The 25,772-nt window shown below is 38.8% G+C and overlaps 1 protein-coding gene across 4 annotated transcripts; it reads left to right on the forward strand.

The window, feature by feature from the left end:
- The first annotated feature begins 3,818 nt into the window (after positions 1-3,818).
- LOC107102156 (phosphorylase b kinase regulatory subunit alpha, liver isoform) lies at positions 3,819-25,772 on the forward strand. 4 transcript variants are annotated; one of them, XM_015401348.1, is made up of 32 exons: positions 3,819-4,263; positions 7,494-7,652; positions 7,968-8,015; positions 8,206-8,374; positions 8,486-8,568; positions 8,641-8,721; positions 8,842-8,940; positions 9,021-9,167; positions 9,245-9,298; positions 9,389-9,511; positions 9,998-10,093; positions 10,210-10,317; positions 10,434-10,512; positions 13,191-13,325; positions 13,426-13,535; positions 13,666-13,810; positions 14,510-14,588; positions 14,670-14,818; positions 14,906-15,076; positions 15,357-15,475; positions 15,556-15,692; positions 15,797-15,959; positions 17,218-17,297; positions 17,392-17,470; positions 17,549-17,678; positions 17,761-17,862; positions 18,715-18,833; positions 18,983-19,006; positions 19,456-19,509; positions 24,172-24,405; positions 24,496-24,696; positions 24,789-25,772. In XM_015401348.1, exons 1-32 carry the CDS (start codon positions 4,186-4,188, stop codon positions 24,960-24,962), a joined length of 3,729 nt encoding a protein of 1,242 aa, XP_015256834.1. In that variant the 5' UTR covers positions 3,819-4,185; the 3' UTR covers positions 24,963-25,772. The 4 variants fall into 4 exon arrangements, with proteins under 4 accessions (XP_015256834.1, XP_015256836.1, XP_015256835.1 ...); XM_015401350.1 differs by lacking the exon at positions 19,456-19,509; XM_015401349.1 differs by lacking the exon at positions 18,983-19,006.

Consider the following 25,772-nt stretch of genomic DNA (forward strand, 5'->3'; position numbering starts at 1 on the left):
GCCTAAATGCACTGAGTTGCCGCCATGTGATTGGCTGCTTAGAAATTAAGTGTTAACGAGCAGTTGGACAGGTGTACCTAATAAAGTGACCGGTAAGTGTACACTTTAACTATCTACTTTTCAAGCCACAGGGACTCCAAAGTACTTTTACGTTACATTTAATCATTCATACGTTCACCCACCCTGGCAGTTGCAAGCTGCATTTGGGGCTCACTGGCAGAAGCGAGGCTGATGTACGCCGCCGGGCCCTCTGACCACAATCAGTTGGCAATGTGGGTGAAACGTGATGAAGGGTGGTGAACATCAATGGATACTCTTAGTTACTTTACATGGGTGTAAATATATTTTTGCAATGCTTCTGTGTTCTATAAGAAATACTTATATGAATAAACATGTGCGTAGGTAAGATATTAAGAGATCTAAAAGTGAATGAGAGAACTTATCCTAAAAAGTAAGGGCAGCCAATGAAGAGAATAAAGAATTGGGGGTTATGTGGTCAGACATTTGTGTTCTAGTTAAAAGTCATGCTGCAGTATTTTGCACAGCTTGCAGGCATACAAAGTACTTCATTAATCCCAAAATTAGAGTGAGTCAGAAGAAAAAAGCTCAATTTTAAAAGTGTCCTGATCTGGAGTTCAAGGTTGAGATCTGCATCTGTATTAAATTCCATAAGTAGGTAAGGAATCTGGAAGACTGTTGGTGTAAAGAACTATTGAAGAAAGAAGAAGTATGATTCAACAAATTTGGCTGCTTCATACCACTAATTACAGATGCAATGTCATCATAGCCTTAAGTATACATTATGTTTTATATGTATTAAAATAAACTGATTAATAATTAATTCTAGAATAGAATAGAATAGAATAGAATAGAATAGAATAGAATAGAATAGAATAGAATAGAAGATCCCTTTATTGTTCCACAATGGGGAAATTCTGGAGTTTACAGCAGAAAAAAGATTATAGAAAAAATTAGTCACACAAATGTGGACCTTAGAAAAATGTGTAAGAATAACATAGTAGTGAAGGGTTAAAATAAAATAAAATAAAATAAACAAATAAAATACGATAATGTAAAGTGTTTTAACAATATAAACACTGTGCACATGGAGAATAAATAACCAATATGTAGCTATGGACATTTGTACAGTAATGGATATTTGAAAATGGCTGCAACATCAGAGATGTGCAGAATGACAGCAGCATGTTATTTAACTGACTAAGGTAGAAACTGTGCAAAATCAGCATGAATGTAACAACTTGTTGAGGTTGTTGGGAACAGTGGTGGTTAAAGAGTCTTTCAGCTGCTGGGAGGAAGGATCTATGATAACGCTCCCTGGTGCATTTAGGGTGCAACGGTCTGTCAGTGAAGGAGCTCTCCAGTTCTGCAACAGCATCATGTATGCGGTGGGAGACATTATCCAACAAGGATATTAATTTAGTTAGGATTTTGTTTTCCACTTTCTGCACTGAGTCCAGAGGGACTCAGTGATTACCTATTCTATCATGTATTTTTTGTTATTTACTTATTCATTTGACTCTTCTGTTCTAATCTCTGACGTTGTTTGTTTTAGTCAGTAGTAGTTTTGGACAGGGACAAGGGATCTCATCGGTCCCATAATAAATGAAGTAATAATTTATATTTTACTTTTGTATTTATGTTTTTTTTCTTTGATATATTCAATAGAATAGATCCCATGTGACTACCATGGTCCAGAAGTGCCACAACTCAATTAATAGGTCCAAAAAAAGCCGTACATGGAATAATTCAAATAAATAATTTCAGAAAAAGATCAATCAATAAATGTATTATAAATAGTTCAGATTAAAATCATTTAAAAGTTTTATACATATACTAAATAATTATTATTTTAATATTAAATTATATGCTACATCGTCCTGTTTGATTAACCAATCAAATTTTAGAGCCTAATTCATGATCCATTAAAAGTATTCCTGTGACTGTATGACATAAAAGTATAAAATGATTAAATTCATACTTAAATAACAATAAAGGGTTTTGTAAAGTAATAATGTAAAGTTAAAATTGATATAGCCTATATGTGATTACATCTTTTTTAAGCATCATTATATGACGTTTACCTAAACTGCTAACTTTTCATTCATCTAATATACATTGATGGCAGTTTTATTTAAATTTTCAAATATAGATAAATTTATTTTTTGTATGTTTGTGCAGGGGCAACACTAGATGGGGGGCCAGGGGTGGCCATGGCCACCCTTAGCCAATCATTGGACACCCCTGTGGTCACCCCTACCCTTCATTTCCCTCTAATACAGATGGTGGCAGCAGTAATACTCTCAAGTGGAATATTCAAAACATTTTAATTTTACATATATTAACATTTACTTGACAACAAAAACACTGTAGTTAATTATGCACATCAATATACTAACATTAAAGATGATGAGTACAGAATTAATGCTCTTTTCAGAATTAGATTTTGTCTTTTATGGGGTAAAGAGAAAATTGTCTCTGCAAGTTACCTAGGAGTCTTTAGTGAAATCATTGATAAATAACTTTTTTTAATAAAAATGTAATAAATTATCAATTTTATGCAAAATGATTATCTATAAAAGTAGGAAAGTAATGACAATGTAAAAAAAGTTCCCCCAAACCTGAAAGAATATTATCCACTATACCAAGGTTCAGCAACCCAAACTGCTCAAAGAGCCATATTGGGCAAAAAAACAAACAAAAAATAAATCTGTCTGGAGCCGCAAAAATCTTAAGCCTCGTATGGCAACACGGGCTCTAAGTGTATGAGACCACTATAGAAAAGGACTTTGTGAGCTTAAATATATAAAAAGCATTCATGACTAAATGTTTATCCTGGAGCAAATGTCACATAGCAGCATGAGGTGAGGGAGGAGCAGTGAACGCTGCCATTAGTGCGTGGTTTAAGTTTTGTTGCATTGTTGAAATCAAAGAAACACAATAAAGGAATCTTTTTATGGTGGATGTGTTTCTGTTTCTGTTGAGGAGTAGATTGAGTCATGAGGAACCAAGCAGGAACTGACATCCATCAGAGCAGCTCTCTTTAACCCTGAAATCCCATCATTACAAAGCAAAAAATGCAGGCAATCATTCCACACAGATAATGAAAGGAAATGATTCACTCCATTCTTTTAATCCTCTTTCCTTATCAGCTATCTTCCTTTTTTCCCTTTGGAATCCATGGCCTGCAGCTTTGCTTGCCTGGCACCATGCCACGCTGGTTGCAAGTTATGACCACTGATCTCTATGGCTATGACGCATTGTTTACATTTGTTTATTATACAAATGTTTACACCATTGAAAAACAATAAATTTTTGTCCGACCTCCAGCACACCACATTAAAACAAACAACAACAACAAAAAATGTGATTTTTTTTTTAATACATTTTCGAAAAAGCTCCAGCAGGGAGCCGCAAGGGGGACGCTAAAGAGCCGTGTGCGCCTCCGGAGCCACTATGCCTTTTATCTAGAAAGCACGGATGTTTAAATATATTTGTCCATTTGTAGCAAAGGTTGTGGGAAAGTATAGTTTTTCTTTATTTAGAAAATATGGATGTTTTGCTCATTAATTTCCCTGTTGGAACAGAGAAGATTGACCCTGAGGTTCTGGTGCCTATATGCTTTCGGCCACCCCTCAGTCTACATTGGTTAGTGCCTGGCCCCCCGCATAAAAATGTTCTGGATACGCCTCTGTTTTTGGGTCTGGCGCTCTTTTGGCCTCCAGTGAATCCAAGGTTCATTGTAATGCAGCTCACACACAGCAGAATCTGGCGCCCTCTGGCGGCCGACTGTATCAGCTCAAGAACATAATGTACAGAATGGATGTACAGGCGCTCACATACGTCGCCTGACACACCGAGTCATCAGCAAGCTCTGACACTCCGAACCATCAACTTTCCCCAGACCAGCTGACCGCCTGGATTGAACACGGACAGTAAATCTGGAGTTAGAAGCTGTTTAAGCCCGGATGCTACACTGCTAGCGAGCTTTTTAGCCTCTGCGGAGGTCAGACAGACTCAGCAGGACAGGAAAGATGGGTGGCTGCGCAGAAACTTAGCCGAGTCACGATCAGACAGATTTAACTGCTACTTTGATCGCATTTAACGCCGAGAGAAGAAAATGTTGAAGTTTTAGGCGGTGCATGAAATAAACTCTGTCTGCGCAGGATGAGGAGCCGCAGTAACTCAGGAGTGAGGCTGGACGGGTATGCCAGGCTGGTCCAGGAGACCATCCTGTGTCATCAGGTGGGTCCAGACACACAGAGCTGCACAGCAGCCACATCCCCTCTGCAGGCCTGGGAAATAAGCATGTTTTCCTTTAATCTATGAATTTCTGGGCTGTTTTTGTCAAGCCACATAATCTATTTAGTTACTCCTAGAGTACATTACCTTATAAATATTTGTAATATTAATGGTACATTTATTGATAGTTAATATTAAATTTAAGAATAAAGTCCTGCAAATAAAGTATGTTATTGTTTTCCATTCAGGTACAACCCTGTCCTGTTTCCACATCACCTGTTTTTACTTTTATGTAGGTGGATTTTATTTCTGTTTCTATATATAAATTAAAAAAAACAACAACAAAGATAATTATGCTAGATACCCCCTGTTAAAAATGTCCATTGATTGACTCTGTGACCCATCAAAAACAGATACATCTGACACATTTAAAAAAAAATATATATATATTAAATGACTTATAATAAGAACCATAGTAAATTTTAAAAAAAGTCTATATATATATAGCCAACATCACATGCACTGAATTTGGGGAATTCGGCACAAATCTGTTTGATTAAAAGCTTCAACCTATCCTTTTTTTATTGTTTGTAATAATAAAATTAAAAAAAATGGTCAGGAAGTTCAAATTCAAGTCCTGCTAATAAGTATCGCCCCAGGAAATATTTGATTGGTACATTTTCTGCAATGCAGTCTATTGTTTTACAGAATAAGACCTGTGCTAATCTTATAATCTGCCATTAGAATCCAAATGAGATTAAATAAAGACATTCATAAGGCATTCTATTGAATCTCTATATAAAAGATGTGCATCTCTAAAAAGTTGTAAAATAAAACAACAAATATGAGCTTCACAAATGAAATCCCTGAACAGGGTAAGCACATATAGATCCTGCTAATGTTTGCAGATGTTGACGATGTTTGTAAGCATAGATGTTTTAAACAGTGCTTCAATTTAAAACCTCTGTAATCTAATATCCCCTCTGCTCCCTGCAGGAATATCAAAGATATTTAGGTGTTTTGAAGCCCATGAAGGCTAAAGTTCAACTACAGCAGCTGCACAGTGAAATAAACAACGTCGGAGCAAAGTTCAGTTCTGAGAATCAGCTGAGGCCTGGGAAGCGATGCACATTTTATCTAACAGCTCTTGAGTTCACTCTGACGCAGTCAGAAACTGGCTGAGTGAAACTGTAACCCTGAGGGGCCACAGCTGAGAGAAAACAGACTTAGCTTTCCATACAGATGTCTCACCTGAACAAGGTTTTACAAACTGGAACCAGGATGTGTAAACTAGTTTGTTGCTGCACTGTTACCAAGGTTAAAGCCGCCTTCGCTCTCTCTGATCGACTCCTGAACAAGTTTATCTGAAAGGAAAACCTCATTTGTCTACTATTGACATTCAGATATGCTATCTGTTAATCACAAAAAACCTATAAAATCAGAGGTAAATCATTGAGTTCAGTCACTGTACTTGATGCACAGAAAGTGGCCCATAAGAAGTTGATTACTCTGGAGGTATTTACTAATCATTCACATTTAATCCATTTTTAAATGGATCTAATCAGGTTTGAGGTTTTCTGTGTTCTGTTGCAAATCAATCGCTCGATTTAGTTTGGTCCATAGGGTTTCTGCCTTAATCCCTAACTCCTAGACCAAAGTCAAGATTGTGGGAACTTTGACAGCTTTACAGCCACGACTGATTAAATCAGTCGTGGGTTGCCAGTGTTTAGAGTTAAAGTTGACTTTGAGGAGTGATAAATTATTTATTGTTTTAGTCGGCATTGAGCTAATCCCTACATGGAAATACGTAGAAGACCAATGTATATATATTTTTTTAAAGTTTGTGCAAAGTATGAAACAAATTAATTACAGAATGGAAAAATAGTTGCATCTCGTTGTGTAGAACAGTGGTTCCCAACAGGGGGTGTGCATACCCCTAGTGGTCCGCGAGTGCATTGCAAGGGGTACATGAAAATATTTAACTTCTTAGTAGTAAAATAAGCTAGGGCTGGGATCAGTTTTTTTTTTTTTTTTTTTTTTTTTTGTGAGGATCCGATTGAAAAATTAAAAAGCTTATATTAACCTATGTTTTTCTTATATGTTTGAGTTCACCTTCAACTGTGATGCACATCCAAACCAAGCAGAGGAACAGGCTGGATGTAGAGAACAGCCTGGAATCAGTGATTTTTCACACTGAGCTATCAGAGCTCATCAAAACAGCTCAGGGGTCTTGATTAAAAAAAAAGTAAAACTAATTAAGTTAGTCTAACTATAATTTCTGTTCTGTATTTAGCTTCCAATTCATCAAGTTTAAATGTCATTAGGGCAACTAATGATTATTTTTTAAAAGGTTTAATCTGTTGATCATTTTTTTTATTATTAATAATCAAATAGACAAAGGTTCCTTAAAGAAGATTTTTTATTAAATTAAACCAGTTGAAACTAAACCTTTTTCCACTTAAGGAGTTCTAATTAGAGCATGTTGACCAATGAAAATGTTTTTTTTTTTTTATCTTAAATGCAACATTTTCACATATTTTTACAATTTTGGTATAATTGCTGCTCAAGGTTGGTCGCTCTGTCAGCTAAAGGCATATTTTAGAGTCTCTACACTTCAGTTAACGATTAATCAATTACCAAATTAGTTCACAATTATTCCAAAAATCGGATTAATCACGATTAATTGTTTTAGCCCTAAATGTGATAAGGGAGTTACTCAGAGGAGCTCCAATTTTATAAATACAGGTTTATGATATGATTTTATTTTGTATTTATTTGAACTAACTTCCAGGCAACATATTTATGTTTTTTTTTTTATTGAAAGCCTACAATGCCTATAAAAGATTAAGTAAAATAGTTTTTATTTCATAATCAGTTATTTTATGTTCTGCTTTTGGACAATCAGCCATAGCTTTGACTGAGTGGGGTACGCATGGTAAGACTAAATAACCAAAAGAGAAAAGAAAGAAATCAGAAAAGGTTGGTAAACACTGATGTAGAAGATCCATCCGTCCATCCTTTAGCATTTAGAACCTGATTTCTCTTTGTAAGTAAACTTTTTGAGGGAAATTTACTAAAAGGGACAGAGAAGGTTGAGAACGACAGAGTATACAGTTTTATAACAAAAATGTGTGGAAAAGGAAACAGCTGTAGAGTAATAGAGTATTATTCTAGAAAAGCTCATAATTAGAAAAGGTAAATAATTACTCTAAACTGGACTCCTCCTTCCTCAGAACCCAGTTACAGGACTTCTCCCCGCCAGTATACAGAAGAAGGATGCCTGGGTGAGGGACAATGTGTACAGCATCCTGGCTGTGTGGGGCCTGGGCATGGCTTATCGCAAGAATGCGGACCGTGACGAAGACAAGGCCAAGGCCTACGAACTGGAGCAGGTACATGAAGAGGAGAGTTCAAGCGTTCAAGAGTGCAGCGGGCCCTTTTTGTCCTGCTTTTTATGTAGAGTGATTCAGTCTAAAAAGAAAAAAGAAAACACCTGAGCCTTATATTTCCATCTGGAACAAATTGGTTTGTAAGAATGAAAGAAATAATACCTTAACATTATTAAGGTAATCTTTACAATTACACTTCTTGCTGCACATTATATATGAATGTTATGCTCATCTTTTTCTTGCCCAACTCTCCAAAAATTAAAATGGATTATATGTTTCCAGCACTGTATGTCAGGTGTTTTGTATTCTATTTGGCAGAGTGTGGTGAAACTGATGCAGGGCCTTCTGCGGTGCATGATGAGACAGGTAAGACGCTGCATCTTTCTATACTAACATCACATCGAAGGGGGAGAAAAAATCCAGTAGTCTGTGTTTTGGTGATTTGTAATTTGTAATTTGATTTGGTATTTTGAAACTGGGAATTCAAGTTTCCCACGGTTGCCATATTCCTTTAGGTTTCTCTTACTCCCACTAAAGCTCTCCTTTGTATGTCCAGGTCGATAAGGTGGAGAAGTTCAAACACACCCAGAGTACCAAGGACTGCTTGCACGCCAAATACAACACAGCCTCCTGCGGCCTGGTGGTCAAAGACGACCAGTGGGGTCATCTCCAGGTGGATGCCACCTCCATTTACCTGCTGATGCTGGCGCAGATGACAGCCTCAGGTTCTTAAATACATTTGAATACATCTTTCAAATCCATTTTCTGTTAGGGTTAATGAAGCCACACAATTGCTTTTTGTTATTTAATAGTTTCTTTCTTGTTTTGTTGCGCAGGTCTCCGAATAATCTCTAATCTGGATGAAGTAGCTTTTATTCAGAACTTGGTTTTCTACATTGAAGCAGCCTACAAAGTGGCAGTAAGCATCAGATTCATAGTTGGTAGATTAAAGTTAGTATGAAAAATCTGAATGAGTGTCTCACTCCTGCAGGATTATGGGATGTGGGAGCGAGGAGACAAGACCAATCAGGGGATCCCTGAGCTCAACGGCAGCTCTGTAGGAATGGCGAAGGTACAGCAGCCTTTTCTTTTTCTAATCTTAGCATTTATAACCAGGCTACTGCTACATTAAAAGTATCAAATGTCATTGAACAGTTTAGTTAAATTGATGAGAGCATGGTTAATGTTGCAGGCAGCTCTGGAGGCCATCGATGAGCTGGATTTGTTTGGGGCTCATGGAGGGCCAAAGTCTGTCATCCACGTTCTGCCAGACGAGGTGGAACATTGTCAGGTACCTCTGAGTTAACCTCTGGCTGTATAAGCACCAGCCCGTACCTTCAGCGCTCCTCATGTCTGCGTGTTTTCTCTCAGGCCATCCTTTGCTCCATGCTGCCAAGAGCCTCGACTTCCAAGGAGATAGATGCCGGTCTGCTGTCCGTTATCTCCTTCCCTGCTTTCGCCGTGGAGGATGCTGACCTGGTGGCCATCACTAAGTCAGAAATTATAAGCAAACTGCAGGTACACACCCAAGCAAGGGAAAAAAGGAAAGGCTTCACACAGCGGGTCAATGAATATCCCCTTTGCTTTCATTTCAGGGTCGCTATGGCTGCTGTCGCTTCATCAGGGATGGATATCACTGTCCTAAAGAGGTTTTACATTCTCTCTATAAAAATTCTTAATGCTGATGGTTTACCTATGGTGTGTGCTTGAATGTGGGTGTCGGGTTGCTTTTTCACCAGGATCCATCTCGACTGCACTATGATCCTGCAGAGCTCAAGCTATTTGAAAACATTGAATGCGAGTGGCCCGTTTTCTGGACGTATCTCATCCTCGACGGCATCTTTACAGGAGATCATGTGCAGGTAAAAAAAAAAATCACAAGCGTGCATGTAGATCTTTTACAGTTACTTTAACAGTGTGTGGTTGCATTTGTTGCTCCCTCTGTAGATATGGGCAGATTTAAACAAGAACCTGTTCACTTTAAGCATTTTTTGGAATGAAAAAAGACCCTCGTCTGCCTTCTTTGGCTGCTAAACAAAATTTTTAAAGAGATTTCTTAATTTAAGGATTTTATCTCCAATGAAGGAGTGAATAAATATACATGCTGCCTACTGTGTTCAATGTTATATTGAAATGCTTTATATTAAGTGGATTAAGGTTGTTGTTACAAAATAAGGGCATATAATCAGCCACTGTGTAAAATTGATAACTATTGGAAACTAAAATAATAAATATTATATTTCCTCACAGCCTGTTAAATTTTCTAAACATATTTTGTTTGACCTGTGCATTTATAATAAATGATTGTAAATACTGCGCCACTAAGTAACGTCATCCTTTTCACACAGGTGCAGGAGTACCGAGAGGCGCTGGAGAGTGTTCTAATCAGAGGGAAGAACGGCATCAAGCTGGTGCCTGAACTTTACGCCGTGCCACTCGACAAGGTGTCCCACTGATGACATCGTGCAGTTTATTCACATTGAGAAACACATTTTTGTTTTATTTCCAAAGGAAATCGTTCACAAATATTCTTTTATTCTGTTGGGATCATGTCGTACAGGTGGAGGAGGAGTACAGTAACCCTCACAGCGTGGACAGACAGGCCATGGGACAGCTTCCACACATGTGGGGACAATCCCTCTACATCGTGGGCTCTCTTCTAGCCGAGGTAACAACACAGAAGATGTTATAAACCAGTTAACACCCATAAAATCCCCACATAACAAATCTCTTTTCTAAATCTAAACATATGAAATGTATTTGGTTTTCCCTGTTTGTCTTTAGGGCTTTCTTGCACCAGGAGAGATCGATCCTCTCAACAGGAGGTTCTCTACACATTTCAAACCTGATGTGGTGGTACAAGGTTGGTAATTAATTAACTAAACGAGTTAGTATCAGGCATGGGAGGGTTTTAAATGCAACCTATTCTTTACACTGCAAATAAATGAAATCTAAGAAAGTTGACTTTTCTTAAAATAGGTGCATTTTTTTTTACTTGGCAGATAACTGAAACACATTGCCAATTTACACTTAAAATAAGAAAAAAATGATTGTAGTCTCTTATTTCAAGTGCATAATATCTACCGTATTTTCCAGAGTAGAGCGCACCGCAATATAAGCCGCACCCACAATTTTTTTTTTTTAACTGTAAACGTAAGCTGCTGATATCTACTGAACTCTCTACTAGCAGACCTGTAGGGGGAGCTCTACATATAGCCCTTGAAGTAGGGAAGAGGAAGAATGCTAGCTCCCGTTAGCTTATTGGCTCGCAGCATTGTCATTACCCGATCCGTACCGGAAGCACGATCCTTACCATCAGCTCATTTGCGCGTGCGCAAACAGAATAACTTCCGGTGGCCTTTTTCTTACTTTTTTATTCTTTTGTATTTTTTAGAGGCATGGGTTTCTTTTTGTATATCTTTGTATTTTCGTCAATATTGCATTTTATTAATGTTTTATTAATATTTGATTTACTCTGTACTTAACTATGCACTCCAGCAGTACTAATCCCACAATGGATTCATTTGCTACCTTTCGTGACCTGCAGTTTTTCATTGATAAGGGAACATTTCCCGAAAATTTGGATTTTTATTCCAGAAAAATGACGTCAAGCAATACAATGGATTGAATTTTAAAAGCATCCATTTCTTCCAGAAAAGTCTTCAATATTGTCTTTACGATGTAGTTTAGTATTCTTTAATTATTTAAGGATATAAATAAAGTTTTTTCAGTACCATAATTACATTATTTTTTGGCGACCCGGAAGTTATTCTGTTCGCGCAGGCGCAAATGAGCTGATGGTACGGATCGTGCTACCGGTACAGATCGGGTAGCGACAAGCATTAAGAGCTTCAACTGAAAGATGGAGCTTGTTCAGCTCTTTATTTCAGCTCTGCAGGAGATGAGCCTAGTCTCTTCTTTGGTCCGTCAGCTTTAATTAATGAGGCAAAAAAATTTCAAAATGTGTGAATTCGGAACATTTGTTCAGCGTCATGCCTGCTGCTAGCATGTTCTTGTGCTAAAAGAAAATGGGCTCTATGCACAGCTCCACTACTTCCTGAATTTAAGGCAGCTCCTTTGTTTCCTGTCTTTCATTACTGGACGAACTGATTAATCCAGGTGTGTCTGGCCAGTTACTTAGGTCATACACACCTGGATTAATCAGTGCATCCAATCATGAAAGACAGGAAACAAAGGAGCTGCCTTAAATTCAGGAAGTAGTGGAGCTGTGCATAGAGCCTATTAGGCAAAGGCAAGGCAAGGCAAATTTATTTGTATAGCACAATTCAGTACAAAGACAATGCAAAGTGCTTTACATGATTAAAATATAGGAAAATAAAATAGAATCTGAGCAAGTAATAAAAAATAAATAAATAAAAAATGCAGAAACAAAAAAGAACATTAAAACAGTTGGACTAGAAAGAAAGAAAATAAAAAAGTTGAACTAATGATGTTTTAGTTGAACTGTTTAACTAGAACAGTTGAAGGCAATCCTAAACAAATGTGTTTTAGTCTTGATTCAAAGGAACTCAGGCTTTCCGCACTTTTATGGTTTTCTGGAAGTTTGTTCCAGATAAGTGGAGCATAGGAACTAAATGCTGCTTCTCCATGTTTAGTTCTGGTTCTAGGTATGCAGAGCAGGCTGGAGCCAGAAGACCTGAGTGGTCTGGAGGGTTAATGCACTGATAGCAAATCTGTGATGTATTTAGGTGCTAAGCCATTCAGAGATTTATAGACTAACAGAAGTATTTTAAAGTCTATTCTCTGAGATACAGGGAGCCAGTGTAAGGACTTTAGAACTGGGGAAGCAGCGTTCTGGATCAGCTGCAGCTGTCTGATCCACTTTTTAGGCAGACCTGTGAAAACACCGTTGCAGTAATCAAGTCGACTAAAAATAAACGCATGGATTAGTTTTTCCAGCATGATCTTAGCCCCTTATTATTTCATCTCCAACTTTAACTTCCCCCATCTGGCAGTAAGGACAAATCAACAGAAAAGCCACACCTTCTGGTTCAAAGTGTGGGGAAAAAGTAGCAGCTAATAGTCCAGAAAAAGTAATTATATTATTTTAAGGATAAAATTCCATTGGCAGATCATCTAAGGGTAAATACACTTCTTTTAAGAAATAATTAATCATCTGTAGATACATTTTGGACCAGGTTTGTCATGTTCTTTTGATTAGTAAAAAAAAAAATGCACATAGATAACCCTGTACCTGCTCCAGAGAGGGAACCCTTATTAAACGCGTGTGAGAATGTGCACAAGCCGATTTCTCCTAGTGCACGCTCTGTTTAAAAGTTACCGTTTGCATTACTCCTACAAGCTTACTTTCGAAAATAAGATTTGCAATTTTTCCACTATGTCAGACTTACCATCGCTAAGTGAAAATGGGGACGGCCTTATGTAAATATATCATTAGAGTGATTGACAGTTAGGAGCACCACTTATTTTCATGATCCACGCGGAAAAAGATCATCCTCCACTATACCTTTAAAAGGGAAATTAACCCCATAAATGTGTTTTCCTTTTGTTTTGTTTTAGTCTGTGTTCTAGCAGAGTCAGAGGAGATCAAGGAGTTGTTAAAAGATGCCGGGGTTACGGTTCAGACGATATCAGAGGTGCTGCCTATAAGAGTCATGCCTGCTCGCATCCTGAGCCACATCTATGTCAGACTGGGTAACTGCAAGTTATGTTTATTTTTCATTTTTTTTAACCAGGAGTTGTGTGTTGGTGCATTTATGTAGAACCAGAGTAACAACCGTTTCCTCGGTCACAGGAAACTGCAGTAAGCTGAATCTGAGCGGGAGGCCGTATAGACACATTGGAGTTCTGGGAACGTCCAAATTCTACGAGATAAGGAATCGCTCCTACATCTTCACCCCCCAGGTAAAGCAGCACGGGGCTGGCCTAACGTCATCATTGTGACTACGACAACAAAAATCCAATGAAGAGCAATAGAAACAGCAGTTAATGTCTGTGTTTTTCTCCTCTCTTCTTTTCTGTCGTCGCTGGTCAGTTTTTGGATCAGCATCATTTCTATCTTGCTCTGGACAACCAGATGATTGTGGAGATGCTACGAACCGAGCTGGCCTACCTTTCGTCTTGCTGGAGGATGACGGGACGGCCCACGCTCACCTTCCCCATCACACACAGCATGCTGGGTACCAATGCTCCACATCCAGAACTCAAACAAACATTATTCTGCCTCTAACTTACAGCAAGAAGTCACAGTCCTTTTTCTATCTCACAGAGTGAAAATTAAACTCATAGAGTACTGTGTGAAACCTTTTGCACACTAAAATCAAAGCTCATCTATAACTGATCTATACAGAGGTAGGGTTTGTGTCATTTTAATTTAACATATGGACAACTAATGTAGTTACCAACCTCTGGCTGCTGTTGGTAACTATATTAGTTATTCCCTGATAAAAGTATAGGTTTAAATTTACTTGTGTGAGTATTGTTGTTTCGCTTGAGTGGTTTTCATTTAAACAGAAGCAGAAAAGATGTTTTCACACATTTCTTTTTTCTTGTTTTTATGCCACATTTGAATGTTTTAGATCATCAAACAAATGATCAAAGAATTGAATATCAAAGACAACCAGAGTAAAAACTGGAAGCTGATTTCTAATATTTATGTAAAAATGATGATTTCACATTTAAACCAGCATTTCTAGAGCAACATAACAGTATATGGTAGCATGGCGGTCTTGTGCCCTTTTTACTTCTTGAATGATCCAAAGAATTCTGCTGTATCTGTGAAATTATCTAAACATTTTAATGGACAACCAGGCAAAGCTCACAGAAGTTGTTTGTTCAAGGTCTGTAAAGTAATAACAGACTTTCCTTTTCCCACCCAGTTGAAGACGGTGATGCCATAGATCCGTGTATCCTATCCACGCTCAGGAAGCTGGAGGATGGTTATTTTGCCGGAGCGAGGTATGTTCTCTTAAAAAGACCTCAAAAACTCCACATCTGTTTCTTCTTCTTCTGAGAGGCGTCATGTGTGTGACACCATAGGGTGCAGATGTCAGACCTGGCCAGTGTCCAGACCACATCGTTCCACACCTGCCTCACCTTCCTGGATGATGAGTGCGACGACAGTTTATTAGAGGACCTAGATGACGATGATAGTGAGGAATACAGAGCAGAATATCACACGCCCGACTGTAGGTTGCATCAACGCATCTTCCACCATTACAGTTTAAAGTGAGACATTAAACATGAACCTGGTGTTTTGTTGTTTTTTTTTAAAGTGGGCTCTAAGGACCCCTTTGACCAGTACATCACGCAGCTCCTTCACAGCAGTACAACCAAGTCCCATTTACCTCCCATCCAGAGGGACCAACACCACGTCTTCAGCCCCGAGCACACAACAAAGGACATCCTGTCTTTTATGGCTCAGGTCCAAGGCTTGAAAATACCCAGTAAGTTTTTTTTACAAGATTATTGATCAAGCAAAAACAGCAAAGTTTTTCAAAACCCACAGTCACATGCAGGAGGTTCAGTTAAACTTCTGTTTTGCAAAGGAAAAACAAGAATACTGAGGTTTGTGTTTATTCTGATAAGTTATTTTGTTTCAGCTGCAGAAGGTTTAATTTTGTTTTACAAATATAACTCTTGTAGTGTGGAAAAATACACCACCCTATGAAGGTACTAGCATGTTCCAACCTATATCCTTTGATTCAGTTTGTATTTATATTTCAGAGTCGTCCTTGTATCTTCCTGTGACTCCGATCACAAAAAAGCATCGAAGATCCCTGAACCTCCTTGAGGTCCCTGACCTACAGCCGAGCCCACAGTTGAAGCAGGTGGAGCAGCCTAAGGTATGCGTCTGTGCAGCAGCTCGTGTTATGTCTCCTTCATTGCTGCAATAGTGCAAGATTAACGCATGTCTTCTCTAAAGCTCTGCAGTATCTCAGAGCTGCACCTGCCACGAGACTCTCAGGGCAACTATGATTTTGCAGCACTGGTGAATCAGATAAAAGAGTGTCCCACTCTGCAGGACCAGGCTGACATCCTCTCCATCCTCTATTTTATGAAGTGCGCAGAGATAGGAACCTAGATGCTTCCTAAAACTTAAAAGCTTACATTCTATAAAGCCATTTCCTGTTCTATAATTCTTTTCTTTTTGTTCTCTGATACAGAGGAGCAGATTGGGTGGTGGAGTTTTCGGGCCCTGGGCAGGGTGGGGTCAGTGTGCACTCGCTGCTGGAGGAACTGTACGTGCAAGCCGGAGCCTGCAAGGAGTGGGGGCTCATTAGATACATCTCTGGAATACTACACAAACGAGTGGAGGTCCTTGCAGAGGTCAGTTATAAGTCTGTGTGTTTTTATGGGAATTTTTAGGTGAATGGTTGATTAGATGAAGCCTTTAAACTTAAGCTTTCCTACTGTAAAGGAAAGCTTTCTCTTCCTGGTCCTTTTCTCAGGGCAAACTCTTTAAATAACACTTCATTTATACGTATTAAATAAGTATGAGGCATGACAACATGACCAGAGAATTTGCTTAGGGTTACAGAAGGCAGCGCTTACTAACCTGGGTTCTTTTTTTCTTGAAGACGGCCCGAAATCACAGTAAAAGAAGAATTTAATACAACTCCAGCATGCAACACTCAGATGTTAAAATAAAACAGTTGAATCAGAAGAGGAAGCAAAAACAGGAGGAAATATATTTATTGAACTAATTTTGATCCCTAAATCATCCTGTAATTTTGCTTGTTTAGAGCTTGAATAATAGATTCAGGTCAGCATAGAGGATGGATTGTTAGAAATGTTGCCTTGTAGCAAGAAGGTTCTAAGAATAAATGCAAGCCTGCAGGCCTGAGCTCTTTTTGAATTGTTTTTGCATGTTCTCTTTAAGCATGCTTTGATATTTTTTTTACTCCAGCTTTCTGTGTCAGGACCTGAAAATATGTTAGGATGCTTTTTGTTGACTTCAGCTTAGCCTTTAGCATCGTCCTTCTGGACATACTGACCCTAAAACTCCACAGCCCTGGTCTCATTGGAACAGCATTGCTCCTGGATCAGTGACTTCCTCGCCACCACATACCATGACACTGGCACACCACAGGGATCTGTTCTCCTTCTTACTCTGCTTACTAACATGGTGGGGAAGTTTTCGAATGACAAAACCATGGTGGGTCTCTTATTTAATAATGACGATGATGTTACATACATTCAAGATGCCTCAGAAACTAAATTACGGTAAGAAGGTCAGCCCTGTTCTGGAGAGGATTTTAAATAGCAGAAATCTTTTCATAATGAAGAAAAATATAATCCTCTTCATCCTGATGAAGAGGATGCTCTCAGTTTAAATAGTTTAACCAAAGGGATTTCTAAAAAAGAAATAACACTTCCACATACATATAATAAAAAGTTGTCTTTCCTCTAATGTCATGATAACGTTTATATTTATGCAGATTTGTAAAAATATGTTTTGTAGTGTTTTGTGTCTTTTTTAATTTGAATTGTAATCAAGATTTTGCTTGTTTTGTTAAAGGATCAAATAACATCTGTATAATCTGTTGTGTTTTAATGGTTTTATTCCTGCTTCTTGTCTTCTCAGGCCTGCACAGATCTGATTTCTCATCACAAGCAGCTGACTGTCGGTCTTCCTCCTGAGCCCAGAGAAAGAGTGATAGCCATGTACGGTGTTCAGGAGAATGCAGATCTTTTTCCTCATCACAAAAATGCTTTACTAACACACAGATATCCTGCTTTACCTTCCTGTTTCTCCCAGTCCGCTTCCTCCTGAGGAGCTAAACGCTCTGATATATGAAGCCAGTGGTCAGGACATCAGCATAGCTGTTCTCACTCAGGTAAAGCCTGTTTTATTTCAAACCACTTTTTCATTCTTAATGGATGCCAGCTGAGACCAGTTTGTGTTTCTGTTCCAGGAAATCATGGTCTATCTAGCCATGTACGCGCGCTCCCAGCCGGCTCTCTTCGGAGACATGCTCCGCCTACGGATCGGACTCATCATGCAGGTGATGGCCACTGAGTTGGCTCGCAGCCTGCACTGCTCTGGTGGGGGAAAATAAAACACACATACATGCCGACAAAAAGACTGGTAACAAAAAAAAAATAAAGCTTTGTGGTTCTTTTATAGGAGAGGAAGCGTCTGAGAGTTTAATGAGTTTGAGTCCGTTCGACATGAAGAACCTGCTGCATCACATCCTCAGTGGCAAAGAGTTTGGGGTCGAAAGAAGCAGTGAGTCTTTGGCTCTTCACAACCACTATTGAACATTTTTCTTTTGGATAAACTTTACATGCACAAGTGCACTCTCACAAACAACTACAGGTGCTTGGCTCCAGGTACTTAGAGATTCACTTCAATACAGAAAGCTCATATTCTGATTTCCAGCTACCACAGTATACATGTGGCTTAAATAATGCTACTTATACTTCAGCGATAGTATCAAGGTGTTACTTTATTGTATCTCTTACAGTGTAAGAGATACAGCACAAAAAAGAACAGCACAACCAACAGATATAGTGTAAGACTTACACTACATCCGTTGGTTGTGCTGTTCTTTTTACATCTCTTTGCAGATGATGAAGCAGACGGAAGATGTTTTTATCATTGTCTCCCTTTTATCTCCTCTTTCTTTCATCTTTTCTCCTTTTTCCTGTTTTTCCTTTCCTGTTCTACTTACATTGCAGTATCCATATATATCTGCCATACTCCCTGCATAATTATAATAAAGCTATTTATATGCATAAATTAAGTGGATCACTATGGTGATAGGCGTACTGCTCCACTTGTGAAAGTGAAGTCGGTTGCGCTCTTTTTGGCGTCAAGACAATTATTCTGCCACATTGCCAGACAGGACACTGTAAAAATTTAAAAAAAAAAAGTTATATTTGTACAGAAAAAATAAAACCGTTAAGGTTAATATTAAAAATAATAGCTATTGAAAAGTGGTTCTGGTCCAATTTACATAATTCTGTGGCTGCAATTCAGGTATCATAGTTAGATTAAAGTACATTTATAAACCACAACTTATATATCTATATATATATATTTTTTTTTTATTTTTTTTATTATTTTTTTGTTTCTTAGTGCGACCCATCCAGTCTACTGCCACCAGTCCTGCAATCTCTATTCATGAACTGGGCCACACAGGGGCCACAAAGACTGAACGCACAGGGATTCATAAGCTAAAGAGTGAGATAAAACATGTGAGTGAAAAAAGGACATCTGTCTGTCTGTCTGTCTGTGTGTGTGTGTGTGTCTGTCTGTCTGTCCGTCTGTCTGTCCGCCTGTCTCTGTGTATGTCAGTCTGTCTGTCTGTCTATCTATCTAATATTGTTCTTGCCTCTTATTGCAGCTGGATGGCTCCCGTCCTCTCAGTGTGGGTTATCTTTGATAAATTCTAGCATGTTTTTTTCTAACCTCGATCTGAAATAAAAATCAAGCCGCCGGTTAAATCCTACCCATCAGTCGCTCGCTGCCTGTTAACATTTTTGTGTATCACAGTGGCCTCCGTGGCTGGAGGGGACTCTCCTCACGACGAATCAGCAGGAAAACATGCTTTTAAACTCTTCCACGCGTGTTACATCCGTCTGTTTTTTGTTGTTGTTTACATTAAACACCATTGAAAATGAAGCCAACATGTCCTCAACCCCATGAGCTCTTTAACCAACCATAGCCTGAAATACTCTGCTTCGCTGTAGTCTGTCCTTGTATTTCTATTTGTTTTTGCTGTTGTCTTGTCTTGTTTTGTTCTATCATGTCAAAGTCTGCCTTATGAAAACCATGGAAACCATCTCAGACTCTCCTCTATCCATGTCCCATGTGTAGATCTTCAGTGGCGGTCTTTCCTTGAATAGCAATGTAACCTCCCCTCGCTCCACGGTAAACCATTTCATTTCAACTGCTTCACACTGGCTTGCTTCATCCATTTCAGGGTCACAATGTACTTAAACTACACATACTTGATGATTTCATGCTTAACTTGGACATCTGGGGGATTTGTCCACATTAAAGGATGAGAATGGCATTATTACTTCACTTCATTGTGGGCTGTTAAAATATGTTTTTTAAGAATAAGAACTAAGCCTCTTATTTGTACTGTGTTGGTTCAGCAGTTCAAAATGCATCTGCAAATAGATTTTTAAATTAAGTAAAGAAATCATATTTTAATAATATGCAGTAAATACATTGGTATAAAATTTGAAAGGAAAAATGTAAGTAGTCCTTTCTTTTTTTTATTTTTTTTTTTATAAATAAACTTACCTAAAATGTTTCAACCTCAGAGGAAAACCTGACAGGTTTAGTGAAAAAGGACACAGTATGTATCTGTGAGGGAGGGAAACCAAAAAGACAAAGTTGGTAAAGTTCCTCAGAAACATGCTCCTCCTAAATATTTGGACAATCTTAATTCAGTTCATTTTAAAGATACTTTATTCAGCCTAAATGTAAAGTAAGTGAAATCAAAGAATATTTGTTAGTATTACAGCGGAAATCGATGCATGTATAGATATTTATTCACCAAAGTAAATATCCAAAGACAGTTTAAAAAGATTTATATGTGACAGCAACAGAAGAAAGTAAACACAGTGCATTTTATTTTGCTTTTAAATATGTTAAAATAAAACAGAAATAAAATAAAACTATACGAACAAGTATCAAAAAAACAAAAAGATGCAAAGCATTTAAGATGTAACATTTGTGCCCAAACAACTATTTCTAGGTTTACCTGTACTGTGCTTTTTGAACTTTGCTTCTTGCTTTTGTTTTTTCTGTAAAGCAACACAAAACAAATTAAAAGTGAACAATCTACAGTGTTTAGCTTTTAACATAGCATAGCTTAAAAAAAACACCTCACTTTTGACAGGATTAAATTTCCTACATGATTAAAACATCCTTCTTTATTGCCCAGATTCTCTTATATTCTCTATTTAAATAGTAATAAAAAGTTGCACAATAGTAACCAGTGAAGCAAAACTAAAAACATTGGTTGTCTTACTGAGATTAACTCATTAATAAATCATTTCTAAATTTACAGTAGGCTGTTATGGAAACCCACATTTAAACATGGATAATTTGTGGCTTAATCCTCCTTGTCCTGATCTAATATTTAAAGAGATAAAGACCAGATTTCAATAAACTCTTTCAGTGAATTCAATCAAACTCTCTTGGTTGCTTCTTGGCTGCTTATGCTTAATATAATCAAGAAAAAAAACAAAAATCGATACCCTTCCACTGATACCCTTCCTGAAAAGGAAGCATTGATTACTTTAAAAAGACAAGCTGCCATTTTAGATGAGAATTCAACACAAAGTGGAATATTATTGTAAGATGGAAGGAAAATAATAAACACAGGTGTTAGAGATGATTTATTCAGAGAGGCAGCCAGGAAGCTCTGGAGAGGCTGCAGAAAACCAGATCTTATGCTGACTTTCTTTTGACAGAACCAGCAGATGTGCGCGTCACAATTTTTTACTTTCTGGCATATATGCAAAATGATCTGCACTTCACACCATTAGCACTCTGGAGTGATGGCAGCATCATGCTGTGGGGATGATTTAGTACAGGGCAGACCTTGTAAGACCTGATTTAAGATATTGATAAAAGATGTATCAGACCTGAGGCCAGTGTGGAGGTTAACTCCTCAGTAACATCCCAAACTCCCCCCCAGAGCTGCAGTAAAATTGTTTGTTCAAAGCATAGGCATGTGACTGTATAGGGAATTTGTGGGAAGACTTAAAAATGTGATGCTAGCACAAGTTCTTAGTTCCATCTGATGGAACTAGATCTATTTAAAAAAAAAAACTTTCAGTCACCAAAAAAAAAGGAATGCCCCAAAAGTTGCAGCTTAATGAGCATTGTATTGAGTCAAGGGACTGAAACAGAAAATAGACTCCGAACATTTTTTTTTATTTTATTGGACAAGAATTTTAAAATCTATGTTTTTGTGCCATTTCACAAAACCTGAACTACTTTTCTTTGATATAGTCCAGCAAAACCCATTAAAATATACCAAAGTTTTTGGTTGTAGCTTTACAAAATGTGAAAAAACGTACTTTTAATAGTTTTGTTAAATGGTGTAAATTTAATGTTGTTTCAGTCTCATCCTAATTTGCTTATAGACTTTTATTCAGACTTAAATAAATTTAACAGTTTAGTGAAACATACCGTATTTTCACGACCATAAGGCGCACCGGACTAAAAGGCGCACTCTCAGTTATGTGTCCCATTTCTGTATTTAACACACACATAAGGCGCACCGGACTATAGGGCGCGTTTTTTATATACAGGTACATGTCCTCTACTACCTTTAAATACCTCTACTGCGTATTTAAAAATACAGCGGGGGCAAAACTGAGTATGACTGTGCTTTATTCATGTATTTATTACAAAGTATTAATCAAACCTGGAGCTGGCCGTGAGACAGACACATCGCAGATGACACAGCGCTGTGATCACTCCTAAATTAACTTAAAATCCTGAAACCTGCCACCGGAATATGTTCGCTTTTATTGCCGGTATCCTGGTGCCTGCAGTTAAAATTATTTAGATGAAAAACACCTGCCAGCAGCCGCGGTGAGGCTGCTGTTGAAGGGATTTACTGTCGGTGCACCGCTGGTATGTGGGGGTCTGAGCGCCTCCGACAGAAATAGATAATCTGGATGAACTGACTGCAATTATTAAGTTTTCAGGTGGACTTTCTCACTTAAAAACATATTAAAACTACTTTATTCCCACTGATCACAGCAAATATAGCTGCAAGATTTAGATTATTTAGATGAAAAAACACCTGCCGGCCACCGCGCTGAAGAGGAGGAGACGCGCCCACAGGCTGCTGTTGAATTAAGCTTTCAGGTAGAAAAATAGAGCGGGAGCAAAACTGAGTATGATTATGCTTTATTCATGTATTTATTACAAAGTATTAATCAAACCCATCAAAGTCATCATCCTCTGTTTCTGAATAAAACAGCTGCGCTAAATCAGACATGCCAATTTCCCCTTCTTCGCTGTCAGAGTCACTTTCCGTGCAGCGCAGCTCCTCAGAAATAATGCCGGCTTTTGCAAAAGCTCGAACAACAGAGCCAACAGACACGTTAGTCCAAGCATCTACAATCCATCCGCAAACTGTGGCGTAACTTGCCCGGCGCTGCCTTCCCATTATCCTGAAACTGTGGTCTCCGTCTGTCATCCATCGCTCCCACGCCGCTCGCAGCCTTACTTTGAACGGGCGCTTCACACCGATGTCGAGCGGTGGAAGTTCCTTTGTCAGACCCCCGGGATAACGGCGAGCACAGCGTTCATTTGATTCACCTTTTTTTCACATCGGCTGTGAGATGGGCACGCAGCGATGGTGATGCGTGGAAAAAACCACCTAGTCTTCTCAGATACACCTGCCTCAGCCACGCATCCACCCAGCCTTTTTCATTTAATATCATATGTCATCAGAGCGCTGTCTGTCTCGCTGTCAGCTCCCAGATCAGCTTCTCTGATTGGTTGATGCGGCGCGTCCAGCAGCAAAACTTCAATTTTTCCATCTTGAGCAGCAGCAGCGTGTTGGCGGCGCTTCAGATGCTTAAACGCTCCCGACGTGCTGCACCAAAACGCGCTGCGGGACCTTTTGCTGCACCTATACGCGCGTCAACCATTGACTTTGCATGTAAACTCGCTGCTTCTGCTGCACCTGCTGGGTCCGGTTCACACCAATGTTGAGCGGTTGAACAGCGAGCACAGCATTCATTTGTTTCCCCATGTTTTTCACATCAGCTGTGAGATGGGCACGCATGGAGTTACATATTAATGGTGATGAGTGGAAAAAAAACACCTGGTCTCCTTACATTCAGCCACTCTTTCATCATCTCCTCAATGAGGTGGTCTCAAAAGTCGCAGTTACAACACACATAGGGCGCACCGCACCATAGGGCGCACCGCACATTTTGAGGGAAAAAAAAGACGTTTAAGTGCGCCTTATAGTCGTGAAAATACGGTATGTCAAATTCTGGCTAAATTAGAAATTATGGAATTAATAGCCACTAATTTGAAACGAACAGATATCTATTTCCTTATAATGATGTACTGAAACAATAGCGGCATCCATGCTTAGATAAAAAAGAGCTTCACTCATAGCATTGATATGAGCACCAAGGTTAAAACTGTAGTTTGCAGTTTTATCTGAACCACATAATGATTGTACCTTAATGATGATTGGCTATTTTTTCTGCACACAGGGTAATTGTTTATAAAACTGCAGCACATCATAATGCCAGTCTCAATCTTTATTTTTCTTTTACTGTGACCCATTCTGCATGAATAACTGCATGGACTGAATCAAATCAACTATCTTGCTAAATAGAGAATACAAAAAAACCTGTCTGTGCTACTAATCTCTTTATCACACAGAATCTGTCTCCGCCAATCTCAAATCGGTCGAGGAGCACTAACATTAGCCCAGTGTTGTGGGAAAAACTGCAGTTACTTCTGACTTGTTTAATGGGCTCAAATAAGCTTGAAAATAAGAACAGTGATCTGCTGGTCCTTCACTCATCACAGCGTTGCAGCAGCCCCTCCACTCCAAGTGGAATGCTGTCCCCAGTGGGACATGGCTCGGGAGATGGGCAGCTGCACTGGGAGGACAGGCAGGGCCAGTGGCTGAGGAGACGGCGGCTGGATGGAGCCATCAACAGAGTCCCAATGGGTTTCTACCAGAAAGTTTGGAAGATTCTGCAGAAGTGCCACGGCCTGTCCATAGATGGATACGTGCTGCCATCCTCCACCACAAGAGAGGTAGCACACTCCTGCTAACGTTGGAATCTGGACCTAGGTGTGCATTGATGTCTTTATTTATTTGTATTTTATTGAATTTGTTTCGAGTAGATGACCGAGGGAGAGATAAAGTTTGCAGTGCAAGTAGAGTCTGTCCTGAACCACGTCCCTCAGCCGGAGTACAGGCAGCTGCTGGTGGAGACTGTGATGGTTCTGGGTCTGGTGGCTGATGTGGACGTGGCCAGCATCGGTGGAATTATCCACGTGGACCGCATTCTGCACCTGGCCAACGACCTTTTTCTAAATGACCAGGTACTAACTAATAAACACCCACTGGCCCAGAAATACTAAATCCTGAAGTTTACCTTTTGCCTAAATGGATTATCCTTTTTTTAAATCTCCAGAAATCCCTAAGCGCCAGCGATTATTTCCTCGAGAAGGACCCAGCCACTGGAATTTGCAACTTTTTCTATGACAGCGCCCCTAGCGGCAGCTACGGTACCATGACTTATCTCTCCAAGGCAGTGGTCACGTACGTCCAAGACTTCCTGCCAAGTTCTAGCTGCCTGATGCAGTGAAGAATCAGACTATTATCTGTTCCCCTGTTTGGTAACAGAAAGATTCATTCGATCTTTTCATTTGTACCTCCTGTGGTTTTCGTGAACTATCCAGTAAACAGTAGCTCTCATGTAAGAACGCAGCCCTGGCAGCTTGTACGAAGCTAATCATGCCTTTGGTTGTCTCCACTGTGATTGCCAGAGCTGCTCAAATATGTGTTGGCATTTTAAAGTCTTTAAATAACAAATTTGTAACAATACAAGCACAGATCTGTGCTTTTAGGTCATTTATAATCTATTTAAATTATTTTAATTTAACTTCAAATGTTAGACTACTGATAAGTAATCCATACTTGTGCAATATACTCATCTCCACCAAATCAATTATTTATTTACTTCCTCAATCAGTTTTGTTTTATTTCTGCTTAGCACTTTTTTAATTTTATTGTTTTGGTAAGAGGAAGGGTGACTTATAACGGTGGAGATGAATACATTTAGTTATCCTAGAACCTAGTTTTTTAAAGGGTTCTGATTGAAGACTGCTGGAGTTGAATGTTACCTCATCTTCCAACTTTATTTCATTTGAAGGATCATGTTTTATTCCTTACAAAATCCTCCAGAAGGTATTAATTCAAATGGAACATATAGTTTTGTTATTAACAGCAGATAGTAACAAGGTTAATCATATTTTATTGTCTTTTAAATTAACTATAAAGCAGGACATCTGTGTTGATTGCATGCACCTTTGACTGTGAATAAGCACCGACAGATCCAGACTCTGGTGCATTCTGCCTGAATTAAACACTTTAACACCCTGGATTCTTCTTGTTG

Source organism: Cyprinodon variegatus, unplaced genomic scaffold, assembly GCF_000732505.1.
Source record: "Cyprinodon variegatus isolate N-32 unplaced genomic scaffold, C_variegatus-1.0 Scaffold1211, whole genome shotgun sequence".
Taxonomy (NCBI): domain Eukaryota; kingdom Metazoa; phylum Chordata; class Actinopteri; order Cyprinodontiformes; family Cyprinodontidae; genus Cyprinodon; species Cyprinodon variegatus.